Consider the following 16,107-nt stretch of genomic DNA (forward strand, 5'->3'; position numbering starts at 1 on the left):
CTGTTCCTTTGTCTTTCTCTGCCTTTATTTCTTTTTCCTCATATTCCCTACCATAACAGACTGTCTGAGCTAGTTGCAACAGATTATCTAAAGACTGATTTGGTCCCATACACCTGTTTTAATAGCTTATACACCTGTTTTAATAGCTTATGGCATATATCTGGAGCTGATTGAGATAGAGGATATCTCTAGCCAAGTGAGAAATCTCTCTCTTAAGATTACTCTTCCCTCTTCACTTTCAGGATCAGTCTCAGTGAATCTGTGAAGGGCTTCTCTCAGTCTATCTAGGAACTTACCAGGAGCTTCCTTCTCCTCCTGTTCAATGTTTGCCAATTTGCCATAGTTTAAGGCTTAGCACACACTTGCCTGAATCCTTCAAGAACACGTCTGACAAAGTGACTCTGATCCCATCTTCCTTTAGCCATGTTATAGTCCCAATCTTGTTCTGTAGTTGGGACCGCCTGATTCCCAGTGGGGAAGGTGGCTATCTTGTCTTCCCTCTTCCCTACTGATTCATTACCAAGCCATTCATCTCCATAGGCAACCGCTTTCCCCAAAACTCGAGTTTTTGAGTCACGAGTCAGCATTTGTCCCAAGATATACATCATATCTTTCCAAGTAATGTCATAAAGCAGAGTAACACCTTTAAAAGCTCTAATATATTTTTCTGGGTCCTCTAAATAATCTCCTAGATCCTCCTTGATTCTTTGTATTTCTTGATAAGAAAAGGGCTTATTAACTCACATAGATTGATTATTTCTCCTGGTGGGTGCTTCATGAAGAGGCAACAGCTTGTATGGCTGTTCCTCAGCCTCTCTAGCTGCTTGGCGCATATGATCCCAGGGATAGATTGGAGAAACCTATTTTTCTTTATCTCTTTGTCTCCTGTCCTCAATCTTATCCTGTATTTCACCCTTAATTTTTTTTTTTTTTTTTTTGGTCTGAGCTTCTCTTACTTCAATTGTCTGAGTTTCTATTGAAACCAGAGTAGTCTCAGGTAGTACTGAGACAGGGGTTGTTTGGACCTCTACTTGGGCAATTTGAATCTCAGTTTGAGTTTCTGCCGAGACCAAGGCAACCCTTCGGGGTGGGGGGGTGTTCCCTGACTTTCAGTTTGGTCAGTTTGGAGCCCTGGATACAGGGGCAAAGTAGGAGGACAGGAGGGAGCTGAAGATTTCATACCCAAATCTATACCCTTAGGACATAAGTCTGGCATGTCTCGCAGAAAAATAAAGGGCAACACATATGCTACTTCTATCCATTTCCCTTGTTTTATACAGAACTGGTCTAATTGTAAAACAGTATTATAATTAAGAGACCCTCCAACTGGCCATGGTTTGCCATCCTCCAATGGATACCGTGGCCATGCAGTATCACATAGGAAGATCAGGTGCATCTTCTTTAAGCTCTGGGGATCAAATATATCCCAGTTTTTCAGGATACAGTTCAAAGTAGTGAGGCTGGAATTGTTAGCTCCCATCTGTAAGAGAGAAAAAAAGCAACCATCTTTCTACTGGAGATGTCCCTCCCTGCTCTAGATGAGGGTGTAGATAGACTTTACACCGAAGCTTTCCTTCCCTGGTCAGATTTAGTCTGTCCCTTACTGACACAGGTGCCATACTTGTCCTTCCCGGTTCTACCACCAAGGCGGGGTGGAGATGCACCAGGGGTAGACCTGATAGCATCTCACACTAGTGTCCAGTTCCTCACCATTAAAACCTTGCTTGCCTCTGATGCCACCCGGGTGCAATCAGAGTAACCTTCTGGAATGCTTCCTAGGCTAAAACTTCTGGGGGAAGCATTTGTCTCCTGAGTGCCTGTGCATGACCCTAAGTATATTCTTGAGCACAATAAGACCAGTACAGACAAAAAACCAATATGTTCCTTCCGAGCATCACCACACAAGTATAAACAATAGCAAAAGAGATGGTGAAAGACTGGTCAGTGAGGAAAAAGTGATTTTTGTCCTCGAGTTATTTGGGACTGTCCTTCCAGTTCATTCCCACAGATTTCACAGTAAGAATATCTGAGGAATTGGGACAAAAGCCACTGGCGAACCTCCTCTGCTCCACTAAGAGCTAGTGTTACCAAAGGAAGAAGACTGCTGTGCTTCCTATCTGAGTAACCTTTAGCCTGAGAGATGCTCTTGAGGCTAGAGCTCCATCTAGCTCCTGAACTTTCGATTCCTAGTGAGGCTAGGCACTTCCTGACTACCAATCCAAGTTTGGGACCTAAGTAACAGTACACAGTAACAGCATAGATCACAAGTCCCTTGAAAGTCTATGATCCAACAGATTAAGTTAGTAGTTCTAATTCCCAGGAAGTTATGAAATAGTCAAAAAGACTAGAAAGTTTCACTGAGAAAGGAGAGTTTGGTCCACACGGTTAGCCCATTTCTGGCCACTCCCCTCAAAGAGAGCATGGGTGACTCTTGGCATTGGCAGATCAGTATAATCCCCTGACAGAATTTCTGCCATAAGCCGTATGAGGTCACTGTGAAATCTCAGAGCAGGGCTCCTCACTTCCTTCTTGCAGGGCATGTCATTCACTCACACAAGCACACCGTAGAGTTAGTAAAGTACAGCAGAAAATGTGTTTGGTAAGTGAACAAAGAACTAGAGCTCCAAGCATCCTTACCTTGTCCTGAAGGATCCCAGATGAGCCTCCAAGATGAAAAGCTGTTGCTGAACCACGAAAGATGCCGGGATTCTTGGCCCCCAGAGGAGAGGAATTCAATCTGGGACCAGTGACGAGGCTTGATCGCTCAGAGCTTTTGTGTAATAAAGTTTTATTAAAGTATAAAAGAGACAGAAAACGCTTCTAACACTTCTGTTAGGTCTATAACTTTTCTGTCCTTTATTGTGCCCATCTTTGCATGAAATGTTCCCTTGGTATCTCTAATTTTCTTGAAGCAATCTATAGTCTTTCCCAATCTATTGGTTTCCTCTCTTTCTTTGCATTGTTCACTTAAGAAGGCTTTCATATCTCTCCTTGTTACTCTTTGGAACTTTGCATTCAGATGGGTATATCTTTCCTTTTCTCCTTTGCCTTTTGCTTCTCTTCTTTTCTCAGCTATTTGTAAGGCTTCTTCAGACAATCACTTTGCATTTTTGCATTTCTTTTGCTCAAAATCCTTCAAGCTAGGCTTCAACAGTATGTGAACCAAGAGAAAAATCAAGAGAATTCTAGAAAAACTTCTGCTTCATTGATTACACTAAAACCTTTGACTCTGTGGATCACAGCAAACTATGGAGAATTCTTAAAGAGATGAGAATACAGACCACCTTATGTGCCTCCTGAGAAACCTGTATGCAGGTCAAGAAGCAACAGTTAGAACTGGACATGGAACAACAGATTGGTTCCAAATTCGGAAAGGAGTACATCAAGGCTGTATATTGTCACCCTGTTTATTTACTTCTATGCAGAATATATCATGTGAAATGCCTGGCTGGATAAAGCACAAGCTGGACTCAAGATTGCTGAGAGAAATATCAATAACATCAGATATGCAGATGACACCACCCTTATAGCAGAATGTGAAGAGGAGCTAAAGAGCCTATTGATGAAGGTGAAGAAGGAGAGTGAAAAAACTGGCTTAAAATGGAACATTCAAAAAACCAAGATCATGGCATCTGGTCCCATCACTTCATGGCAAATAGATGGTGAAACAATGGAAACAGGGACAGACTATTTTCTTGGGCTCCAAAATCACTGCAGATGGTGACTGCAGCCATGAAATTAAAAGGCTCTTGCTTCTTGGAAGAAAATCTATGACAAAGCTAGGCAGCATGTTAAAAAGCAGAGACATTACTTTGTTTACAAAAGGTCCACATAACCAAAGCTATGGTTTTTCCAGTAGTCATGTATGGATGGGAGAGATGTACCATAAAGAAGGCTGAACACTGAAGAACTGATGCTTTTGAACTGTGGTATTGGAGAAGACTCTTGAGAGTCCCTTGGACTGCAAGGATATCAAACCAGTCCGTCCTAAAGGAAATCAACCCTGAATATTCATTGGAAGGACTGATGTTGAAGTGAAAGCTCCAATACTTTGGCCACCTGGTGTGTAGAGCTGATGCATTAGAAAAGATCCTAATGCTGGGAAAGATTGAAGGCAGGAGGAAAAGGGGATGACAGAGGATGAGATGGTTGGATGGCATCACTGACCTGATGGATATGAATTTGAGCAAACACCGGGAGATAGTGAAGGACAGGGAAGGACTGAAGTGCACTTCAGTAGTCCATGGAGTTGCAAAGAGTTGGATATGACTGAATGACTGAAGAACAACAACAAGTGCTCTGATATGAGAGGTTGATACTGGAGGAGGCTGGTGGGTGGGAGGTATATGGGAACTCTCTGTCATTTTGCTCTGAACTTAAAATTGCTCTAAAAATAAAGTCCATTAAAATATATATCTCATAACTTCAAATATGAGACCTCTTCATCAAAGCTGAACAGAACAAAAATTAGAGGCAGAAGAGAGAATTATATTGAAAAGTGAAAAATGTTTGCAATATTTCAAAGAGAAAGTATGAAATTATGGAAATGAGATGTGAATACAAGAAAAAATGCTTTTAAAATATGTTGAGAAAGTGAAGGAGGCAACTGCATTGGCCTGGGGTTCTAACTGTACTGAAACATAATTATGAGGAAGCCCTTGAGCAAGCTATTAGCAGAAAAGCTGTGACTAGAGAGTGGGAAATTTGATTTCATTACTTCTGTTTTGGTAATGAAGCAGTTTTGAGTTATTTTTATTCACTTGTTTAATACATTTTTATTGGATTCTTACTTTGTGCCAGATACTATTCACACACTGGCACATCAGTTCACTCACTCAGTATGTCAGACTCTTTGCAACCCCATGGACTGCAGCACGCCAGGCTTCCCTGTCCATCACCAGCTCCCAGACCTTGCTCAAACTAATGTCCATCAAGTCAGTGATGCCATCCAACCATGTCATCCTCTGTCATCCCCTTCTCCTTCAATCTTTCCCAGCATCAGGATCTTTTCTAAATGAGTCAGTTCTTTGCATCAGGTGGCCAAAATATTGGAGTTTCAGCTTCAATATCAGTCCTTCCAATGAATATTCAGGACTAATTTCCTTGAGGATGGACTGGTTGGATCTCTTTGCAGTCCAAGGGACTCTGAAGAGTCTTCTCCAATACCACAGTTCAAAAGCATCAATTCTTTGGTGCCCAGCTTTCTTTACAGTCCAACTCTCACATCCATACATGACCACTGGAGAAACCATCGCTTTGACTAGACGGACTTTGTTGGTAAAGTAATGTCTCTTCTTTTTAATGTGCTGTCTAGGTTGCTCATAGTTTTTCTTCCAAGGAGCAAACATCTTTTAATTTCATGGCTGCAGTCACCATCTGCAGTGATTTTGGCACATAGGCACATAGTAGGCATCCAATTCCTTAGCAGCTCAGTTGGTAAAGATTGTGCCTGCCAATGCAGGAGCTGTAAAAGATGTGTTTTCAATCCCTAGGTCAGGAATATACCCTGGAGAAGGAAAATTACAACCCACTCCAGTATTCTTACCTGAAGAATCCCATGGGCAGAGGAGCCTGGTAGGACAGAATCTATGGGATCACAAGAGTCAGACACGACTTAGTGACTAAACTGCCACTATGCACCAGATACCCTTCAAGGTACTTGAGATACGTTAGTTAAAAACAAACACACACACACACACACACTCACACACATACACACACATACACACACACATGAAATAAAGCAAAACAAAAACCCACACACAAACAAATAAAACAAAGATTCATGTCATTGTGGAGTTGACATGTTAACAGCCTTTTGTTTCTTGACAAATTACTCCAAAATGTGTCAGTCTCCACAATAAACATTCATTATCTTACACAGTTTACAAGGGTCAGGAATTCTGGGAAAGCTGAGAATATTTCATGAGGTTACAGTTAATATGTCTGCCAGGGCTGTAGTCATCTGAAGGCTTGATGGTCTGGAGGACCTGCTTTCAGGTTCACTCTTACGGCTATTGAAAGTGGTATCATTTTCTTGCTAGCTGTTAGCCAGAGGCCTTATCTCCTCACTGTATGGGCCTCACCACAAAGCTTCTCATGAGAGGGCAGCTAGCTTCCCCCAGAGCAAATGATCTGAGAGAGAGTAAGAGAGAGAAACCAAGATAGAAGATACAAGTTTTTTTTTTTTTTTTTTTAGAACCAAATCTCAGAAGTAGCATACTAGCATTTTTGTCACTTCTAGATACTGGGGATACAACAATGAGCAAAGAGGCCAATACCTTTGGCTTCTTTTAGGGGAAATCACTAGGCATGGGGGACTGGAGATGTACATACAGTTAGAGTAGCTTCAGGGCAGATAAGTTAGGGTAGGGGCAGTTGAAGCATTCTCTTTAGACTTGGTAAATTTGGAGAAAGAAAGGCTTTGATCATGAAGATTTGACTATGCCCTTATGGATTTAGGCACCAGATCTTTATACTCAGAAAGATTAACCTCTGAAGATTGGAAATTGTCAAGTGACGGCCCAAATAAGATCAAGGACTTTCGTGCTGCTCCTGTCTTTGTGCATAATAAGAAATGCTGCCTTCACACAAAGATGAGGGGCACCCTCAGATCAGATCAGATCAGTCGCTCAGTCGTGTCCGACTCTTTGTGACCCCATGAATCACAGCACGCCAGGCCTCCCTGTCCATCACCAACTCCCGGAGTTCACTCAGACTCACATCCATTGAGTCAGTGATGCCATCCAGCCATCTCATCCTCTGTCGTCCCCTTCTCCTCCTGCCCCCAATTCCTCCCAGCCTCAGAGTCTTTTCCAATGAGTCAACTCTTCACATGAGGTGGCCAAAGTACTGGAGTTTCAGCTTTAGCATCAGTCCTTCCAAAGAAATCCCAGGGCTGATCTCCTTCAGAATGGACTGGTTGGATCTCCTTGCAGTCCAAGGGACTCTCAAGAGTCTTCTCCAACACTACAGTTCAAAAGCATCAATTCTTCGGCACTCAGCCTTCTTCACAGTCCTTCTTCAGTCCAACTCTCACATCCATACATGACCACAGGAAAAACCATAGCCTTGACTAGATGAACTTTGTTGGCAAAGTAATGTCTTTGCTTTTCAATATGCTATCTAGGTTGGTCATAACTTTCCTTCCAAGGAGTAAGCGTCTTTTAATTTCATGGCTGCAGTCACCATCTGTAGTAATTTTGGAGCCCAGAAAAATAAAGTCTGACACTGTTTCCACTGTTTCCCCATCTATTTTTCATGAAGTGATGGGACCAGATGCCATGATCTTCGTTTTCTGAATGTTGAGCTTTAAGCCAACTTTTTCACTCTCCACTTTCACTTTCATCAAGAGGCTTTTTAGTTCCTCTTCACTTTCTGCCATAAGGGTGGTGTCATCTGCATATCTGAGGTTATTGATATTTCTCCTGGTAATCTTGATTCCAGCTTGTGTTTCTTCCAGTCCAGCGTTTCTCATGATGTACTCTGCATAAAAGTTAAATAAACAGGGTGACAATATACAGCCTTGATGAACTCCTTTTCCTATTTGGAACAAGTCTGTTGTTCCATGTCCAGTTCTAACTGTTGGTTCCTAACCTGCATACACATTTCTCAAGAGGCAGATCAGGTGGTCTGGTATTCCCATCTCTTGAAGAATTTTCCACAGTTTATTGTGATCCACACAGTCAAAGGCTTTGGCATAGTCAATAAAGCAGAAATAGATGCTTTTCTGGAACTCACCCTCACGCCTAACTAAAGGTTATGATCAGTCATAAACTCTTTTAGAGCAAAGCCTTCTCTGCCTTCCTAGTACCTAGCACAGGGCCTACCATGTTGTATTGATATGTGCTCAATAAAAGCTTGGAACAGGAGATTATGTGATCCATTCTACATATTAGATGCCCCACCAATATTTGCTGTGCAAATGAATCAATGAATGCAATCCAGTAATTCCTATACAACATGTTTTCAGCTGCATCAGAGAAGAACCTAGAAAGGGCAAGATGAGGTCTCTACATGGTTTCACAAAGGAATGAGGTGAGCTGGGCAGCAGCACTGAAGTTGATGACCTTTCTGTCTGGAAACTGCACTGAGACAAAACATAAAATATAAAACTGAGTTGTATACCTAATTTTATTTTCTTCAATCTATCTTTATTAATATGGTCCACTTTGATATGTTGCTAAAAGGTGGGGAATACATTAGCTAGAGCCACAATAGTGACCTTGATTCCAGATCCAATTCTTCCAATTAAGGCCAAAGCCCAATACTATGGTCTATATACTGTTCTAGAGAATACCTATTTTTTTCAGTGTTGCCTTTGGTACTTTAGCTGTGCCTTTAAACGTATTCTATGTGGTCAGCTTCTTCTGGATAGTGCAGCATGTGATATGACCAATGGATCCCTTTGTCATGGACCCATTTCTTCACATCCTTTACTGTGAAGTGGCTACAATGTGCAGATGTTATACTAGGTGGGATTATATGGGATTCTATGACCATGGATCAGGCACTCAAAAAGCCCCCAGTTAGTGGTGCTTACTGAGGCTGTGCAAGCAGAAAACAAAAACTCATACCCTGTCAGCATGAACCTCTGACCCTTCCAAGATAGAAAGGGTCCAATATACTCAACTTTCCATTAAGTGACCTCTTGGTCTCCTCGAAAATAATGATATATTTGGGAAGTAGCCTTAGCCTCTGTTGCCATAGGTTGAATATTCATAGTAGGAAGCAGTTAGAATGTCTTGGTATATAGTTTTATGCTATTGGGCCCATATATAGTCTCCATTTCTACCACCATGGCCACTCCTTTGAAATGCCCATTAGGTCAGTCCTGAGGTAGTCAAGATGCATTCTGGTTAAGGTCAATTAGTTATGTGTGTGCTCAATCGTGTCTGACTCTTTGCAACCCATGGACTCTAGCCTGCCAGGCTCCTATGTTCATGGAGTTTTTCAGACAATAATACTGGAGTGAGTTGCATTTCCTGCTCCAGGGGATCTTCCCGACCCAGGGATTGAACCTGCATCTCTTGCATCTCCTGGATTGGCAGGCAGATTCTTTACCACTGTGCCGTCTGGAAAGCCAATATCAATTAGCTGAGTCATTTTGTCTACTTAGCTGTATGGTTACTCTTTTATGATGGATGGTTTCAAATAGCCATTAAAGTAGGATTGATACCAAAATCTTCTTATTTCATGAACACCCCTATATGTCCACTCACATGCCTCTACTCCAGACTACCTTTTCTATGATCTTTTCTTTACATGCTCCTGACCAGATGGCCAGATCATTGGTCACTACCCATAAATCCATGTATACTCTCACCTTGAGCCACTGGTCCTTTCATACAAAGTGAATGATCAGGTGCACTATGTGTAGCCCTATCCATTGGGAAAATCTTCCATCCTTGCTACTTTTCAAGACCACTCTTAAATGTGGCTCAAATGCATCCACATACCAAGCTGACCCACCTATAAACCAACCTTGAGCTATTCTTCCTTCTCCTTCAGCTGGTTATATGGGAACACATTCTCCCCACCCCACCCTACTCCTGTCACCAACCATACAGCTAAAGGTACAAGCCAGGAGAGAGACACTGGTGAAATTGCGGTGGGCAACATGGGAATCTAGGCTACCTGCTCATGTACCTACCCTGTGCCTTCTGGTCTTCTTTGGATCTGATTCAGATGTTCTGTTTCCAACTTATAATGGCCTGAAAGAATTCTGTGGGTTCTGAAAGAATCCATACTAATGAGTAGTTCCATATATATGGTCATTTGGTACTCCATGGTCAAGCATTCTCTGTCTGCCAGATCCTGATACCAAACTAGGAGGTCTCTCTCAAAAGGTGTGTAATTATCATCTGTGGATGACACAGCTTTACTCTAGAATCCTGAGACTTCCCATAAGGTCCATGTTGCCTCTTTTTCTACTCAATGCACAGAGACTACTGAATCATGTGACTCAAGAAACAAAGCTGATGGCAGCATGGTCTGGATCTATTGCAGAGACCCTTCCTGCATAGAATACCCCACTGAAAACTGGAAGCCTTCTATGTCACCTAAGATATGGGCCAGAGCAGTATTCCTAAGTGTTGCTTCCCAAACCCGAAGATCCTTCCCAAATGCTATGCTTCCTTTTTTGTTGGAGGGGATGCAAGGTGCAGCAACATGTGTTTTACTCTGGAGGAAGTGCCCCGACATTCTCTTGACTACTGTAACTTTAAAAATGTTAATGATGCACTAAGTCTCTAAATCTTCTTAGGATTTATCTCCCACCCTCTAGAGCACATATGTCTTACCACAGCCTCTTATTGCTCTTCCTGTCCAATCAGTATAATGTAATGTATATAATGGATCAGTATGCTGTTCTGTGAGATGTCTTGGCAGTTCAGATCTTGTTTGTGGTAGGAAAAATCTATAAATGAATAAGTTATCTGGTCCAGATGTGAATGTAAAATGTTTCTTTGTTTCCCCAGATTTTTTGAAATGTAATTGACATATAATGTTGTGTGTGTTTAAAGCTTACAACATGGTGATTTGATATACCTTTATATTGAGAAATGATTACCACCATAGATTGTTAACATCTCCATCACCTCACATAATTACAATTTGTGAATAATGAGTGAGAGTATTTAAGATATATTTTCTTAGCACTTCCCTGATGGCTCAGACAGTAAAGAATCTGTCTGCAACATGAGAGACCTGGGTTTGATCTCTGGGTCAGAAAGATCCCCTGGAGAAGGGCACAGCAACTCACTCCAGTATTCTTGGAGAATCCCATGGACAGAGGAGCCTGGTGAGCAACAGGCCATAGGGTCACAAAGAGTCAGATACAACTGAAGCAACTTAGCATGCATGCATGCATATTACAGTATTAGAGTTTTCTGAATTTGACTATATGCTTACTTACCAGTGTATTTTATATTTTAATATGATTTCATGTTACTAATTTTTAGTGCCCATTTATTTCATCTTGAAGAACTCTTTTCAGCATTTCTTGTAAGGTTGGTCTAGTGATGACAAACTCTCTTAGCTTTTGTTTGGGAAAGTACCTCATTGTGATTTCTGAAAGATAATTTTGCTGGTGAAGTATTCTTGACTGGTGTTTCTTTTCTTCTAGCACAATGAATATACTATTCCAATCTCTCTTGTTCTGTAAGATTTTGGCTGATAGCCTTATGGAAGTTCCGTTGTATATGAGGAATTTTTTTCCTCTTATTGTTTTAAAAATCCTCTTTGTGTTTTGCTTTAGTTAATTTTATTATAATATGTCTTGGAGATGATCATTTGTACTGAAAATTTCAGATCACCAATTAGCTTCATTAACTTGGGTGTCTAAATCTCTCTGTAGATTTGGGAAGTTCTCAGCTATTATTTCTTTAAATAAACTTTCTGTTCCTATCTACTTTGCTACTCCTTCTGGGACTCCAATAACACATATATTGTTTCTCTTAAGGATATTCCATAGTTCATATAAGCATTTTTTCATTCTTTCTCTTTCTTTTTTCTTTTCTATCATCTGACAGGATAATTTCAAAGGTCCTCTTTTCTATTTCACAGATTATTTCTTCTGCTTGATCCAGTCTGTTTTTAATGATCTCTATTGCAGGTTTTATTTTAGTCATGTAATCTTTAGCTCCAGTATTTTTGTTTGGTTCTTTATTATGATTTCTATCTCTTTGTTAATCTTATTTTTGTGTACTGTTTTCCTGATTTCATTACATTGTTTTTGTTTTCTTGTAGCTCACTGAACTTTAAAAAAAAAAAAACTGTATTAAATTCTTCATTTGAAAAATCACAGATCTCCATTTCTTTGGGATCACTTACTGAAAAATTATTGTGTACCTTTGGTGGTGTCATATTTCCTTGATTTGTCATGTTCCATGAAGTCTTACATTTCTGTGTTCATATTTGAAGGAGCTGTCCCCTCTTCCAGTCTTTCAGTCAGTTCAGTTCAGTTCAGTCACTCAGTCGTGTCCAACTCTTTGCGACCCCATGAATCGCAGCACGCCAAGCCTCCCTGTCCATCACCAACTCCCGGAGTTCACTCGGACTCACATCCATCGAGTCAGTGATGCCATCCAGCCATCTCATTCTCTGTCGTCCCCTTCTCCTCCTGCCCCCAATCCCTCCCAGCATCAGGGTTTTTTCCAATGAGTCAACTCTTCGCATGAGGTAGCCAAAGTACTGGAGTTTCAGCTTTAGCATCATTCCTTCCAAAGAAATCCCAGGGCTGATCTCCTCCAGAATGGACTGGTTGGATCTCCTTGCAGTCCAAGGGACTCTCAAGAGTCTTCTCCAACACCACAGTTCAAAAGCATCAATTCTTCGGCGCCCAGCCTTCTTCACAGTCCAACTCTCACATCCATACATGACCACTGGAAAAAGCATAGCCTTGACTACCTCCTACCTGTTTTCCAGACTTTCTAGACTCGCACTCCCCAACCCCAACACACCCTGTCCCGGTTCCAGCCTGGGACAAAACCAACAAGACTGATGGGGGAAATTCTAGGTTTTACTTGCTTCAGAGTGGAAGGGAGAGAAGTGAACATTTAATAGTACAGAAGAGGAAGAAGCAATTCTTTAAAAGCTCCAGCAGAAATCAGGAAAAAGGCAAATACAAACGACAAAATACATGACCTGTTTGGTGTCGAAGATGCTAAATAGAAAAATGAATAGATAAACAAACAAACAAACAAATAAATAATGGATCTGCAGTACCCAGTGGTATAGTTGGGGGGAAAGTAGGAATGAGGCAAAAGGTGGCCACGCCCCCGCTCCCGCCCCCAGCCCTCTCTAGCTCCGCAGGTAGGAACCTCAAATCGGGATGTGAGCTCACGGTGACGCAGACCTAGAGCCTGCGCTTAAACTGGTCTCTCTTTCCAGTTGCAGTCCGTAGTCCTTTGCGGCTGTGCGCCGACTCGCTGTTGCCTTAAGGTGGGCGAACTGTACCCACAAAGGAGGAAGTCGTGGAAGCTGACTGCGATCCTCGGCAGGTTGGAGGGCGCTGACTGGGGAGGGGAGCGGGGGCCTAAGGGTAAAGACCAGAGCGAGGCCAGGACTCGATTCTCTCTACTGCTTCTCCGATGACCTCACGTTTGTTCGGTGCAAGAAATGGAGGACTTGGTGGGAGGAATTCAAGAGGCGCCAAGGGTTGAAGAATGGGTACGAGACAGTATCTCCTAAGAGTTGGGCGATTGGGCAATGTCTGGAAGAGAAGGACCGGGAAAGGAGACTGCTAGAAACGACCTGATTACTGCAGCTAGCTGGGAGGGGCGCGCAACCGGCAACCCTGGGTTGGGGGTGGCAGACTCTGCAGCGGGTCTAAGCCTCCGTTCCCGGTATTTCTTCACTTTCCTTCCATTTTGGAGCCGGAAATGGTGGCTGTGGGAACTCGAAGGAAGAGTAGGGGAGGGGACCGGCTGCTGCTGCAGAGGATAGAGACAGGGATTAGGTGTGGGAAGCACGTCCCTTCTATGGAAGAGGCAATCGATTGCGTGTGCTACGGACTTCTGAACATAGGCCGGGAGCAGGAAACAGTTTCTGGTCGCTTCAGGTCGGTGTGGGAGTGTGGGCACTGCCTGCGGACGCTAGGGTAAGCCTGACAAAGCGCTGACGCCACAGCGGGGACAGGTTTGCTATGCCCACGTTACCTCTTCTCCCTTCGTCCATCTTGATGCATAAAATGGTGGGCAGTGGAAGAAGGGTGAGCTCCAGAAAGTCCACTGGTCCCCGAAAGGTCCTGGCAGATACCTACATTGCAATTATTTATAAATAAACCACGTAGCCACCCAGCAAGCTCTTTGGATTGCCCCCGCCTCGCAAGTTGTCCCTTTGCTTTCAAGAAATGGTAATTAGATGACGGGGAAGGACCAGACAGTGGAGATGAGGGGCATAAAGAAGAGGTTTTGAAATAATCAGCTTTGATTAGAATGTCTGTTTCTGGAAGACAGGGTCACAGGGTAGGAATAAAAGCCGTGAGAAGGGATAGAGGAGAAAGGGAAGGCAGCAACACATTTCTAGCGGAGTCCTAAACTCACTAGACAGCTGTCGCCCCACCCTCACGCTGGTCCTTTAATCAGAGTGATCAGTGCTGGCTATTGTCGCATTTCTGTCTGTAGGTCTTTAGGTCCGTTGGTGCAGCAGATTTCAAGGCTGAGAGAGGAAGACTGCTTCTGATCCCTGCAGGTATGGGAGATGCCTGGGACTCTCTATTGTAAGGGTGCAGAATGGGGGAATTCCAGCCCTCCCTGCCCGACTAAGTGCAGGAGAAACCTGGCCGAGACTGTGGGCCTGTGGCTGGTGACAGAAGAAGGGAGTAGAAGGGCAAGCTCTGGGTGCCCCTGGACAACTTGTAAGGAGCTCGGGAGGCTAAGGCCTGGTCTTTCCGCCATGGTCCTGCCCACCATCCACTGGGAGCCAGGAGTGGAGGAGGGAAGGATTTTCAGGGAATATGATGGGCTTTGGGGCAGGGCTGGATCTGGGGCTGGAGAAGGAAATGGCAGCCCACTCCAGTACTCTTGCCTGGAAAATACCATGGATGGAGGAGCCTGGTAGGCTACAGTCCATGGGGTATCAAAGAGTCCGACACGACTGAGCGACTTCACTTTCACCTTCTTTTCTTTGGATCTGGGGCACCCCCTTAGAGGACACACTGAAGTCTCTCAGGTGGTGAAACATTTGCTCACAGAGCTCTGAATCTTGTTATTACAAAGCATTCAATCCTTTCATCTCCTAGGAAGAAGAAGCGGGAAAAAAAATCTCAAGATGGAAAAGGACCCCAAGGAAAGGAGAGAAGAGGAGCAGGCTCCGGTGCAGAATGAAGAAGCTTGCCCTATGGGAGGTGGTGAAGGCCCCAAGCCTAGAGAAAATGTTAGAGGGGATTGGGACCCACCTGCCCAGGATTTTAGAGAGGATATGCCCAATGGGCTTGTCAATAACATTGACATCATAGATGGAGATGCTGATGATATGGAGAGGTTCATGGAGGAGATGAGAGAGCTAAGGAGGAAAATTAGGGAGCTTCAGCTAAGGTACAGTCTGCGCATTCTTATTGGAGATCCTCCTCACCATGACCATCATGATGAATTTTGCCTTATGCCTTGAATGCTGAGGTTAATAATCATAAACCCCCTGCTGTGCAAACTTGCATTTTCTTGATGTACCCTTTACTCTGAACCTTTTATGTTCTGTCATTTTTCAGATTAGTGATTTCATTTTCACTTTTGACTTTGTAAGGATTTCTGTCAACTTGCAGAAAAGCAGGGGAGCTTTTATGAACTTGCATGAAAAGATGTCTATTACATATTGTAAAGCTAATAAAGCAGTTCAAAAAGCAGTCAGTAGATACACTATCTCATTTTAAAGCATGCATTATATATATATATATATATATACACACACACACACACACACACACACACACACAGATCTGAATGTGTCTTTTTATTTTCTTGATTAGCTGTTTTTTTCTTATTTTCCCAAAATAATTATACATGTGTCAAAAAAAAAATAATCAAAGAACTTACGAATCAGATTATAAAGGGAATGGAGACAATAAATATTTGAGACACAATTTAAAGACATAAATCTTATATTATCTCTGGATCTCTTATTTAGAAGCACAAACCTATTAATCATTACAGATATGTTTCTTTAATATCATCCTTGTTCAGTTGCCCAGTCCAGTCTGACTCTTTGCAACCCCACGGACTGCAGCACACCAAGCCTCCCCGTCCTTCACCATCTCCCGAAGTTTGCCTGAGTTCATGCCCATTGCATCAGGTGATGCCATCCAGCCATCTCATCCTCTGATGCCCTCTTTTCCTTCTGCCATCAATCATTCCCAGCATCAGGGACTTTTCCAGTAAGTCAAAATATAAACAAATATCAGCCTATTTGTTTATAAAATGAAGATAGAACATGATTTACAGAGCTATTGTGGTAATCAAATGAGGTAGTGACTGAAATTTGTGTCTGGCTCAATGGACACATGCAAGGCCCAACCCTCTAGGTGTCCTTCATATTTAGGTAAGGACACAAGCAAGTCTACCAGAAAGTCGACTGACTGCCAGTAGGAGACACCCTTCTATATCTGGGAGG

General features: G+C 42.7%; 1 protein-coding gene across 3 annotated transcripts; it reads left to right on the top strand.

Annotated features, from left to right (window-relative positions):
• The first annotated feature begins 12,831 nt into the window (after positions 1 to 12,831).
• Positions 12,832 to 15,343, top strand: BEX5 (brain expressed X-linked 5). 3 transcript variants are annotated; one of them, XM_061409165.1, is made up of 3 exons: positions 12,832 to 13,001; positions 14,127 to 14,193; positions 14,744 to 15,343. In XM_061409165.1, exon 3 carries the CDS (start codon positions 14,773 to 14,775, stop codon positions 15,109 to 15,111), a length of 339 nt encoding a protein of 112 aa, XP_061265149.1. In that variant the 5' UTR covers positions 12,832 to 13,001; positions 14,127 to 14,193; positions 14,744 to 14,772; the 3' UTR covers positions 15,112 to 15,343. The 3 variants fall into 3 exon arrangements, with proteins under 3 accessions (XP_061265149.1, XP_061265148.1, XP_061265151.1); XM_061409164.1 differs by having other exon boundaries at positions 12,990 to 13,170; XM_061409167.1 differs by lacking the exon at positions 12,832 to 13,001 and adding an exon at positions 13,433 to 13,600.
• The last annotated feature ends 764 nt before the right edge of the window (positions 15,344 to 16,107 follow it).

This window comes from Bos javanicus, chromosome X (assembly GCF_032452875.1).
Source record: "Bos javanicus breed banteng chromosome X, ARS-OSU_banteng_1.0, whole genome shotgun sequence".
NCBI classification, from domain to species: Eukaryota; Metazoa; Chordata; class Mammalia; order Artiodactyla; family Bovidae; genus Bos; species Bos javanicus.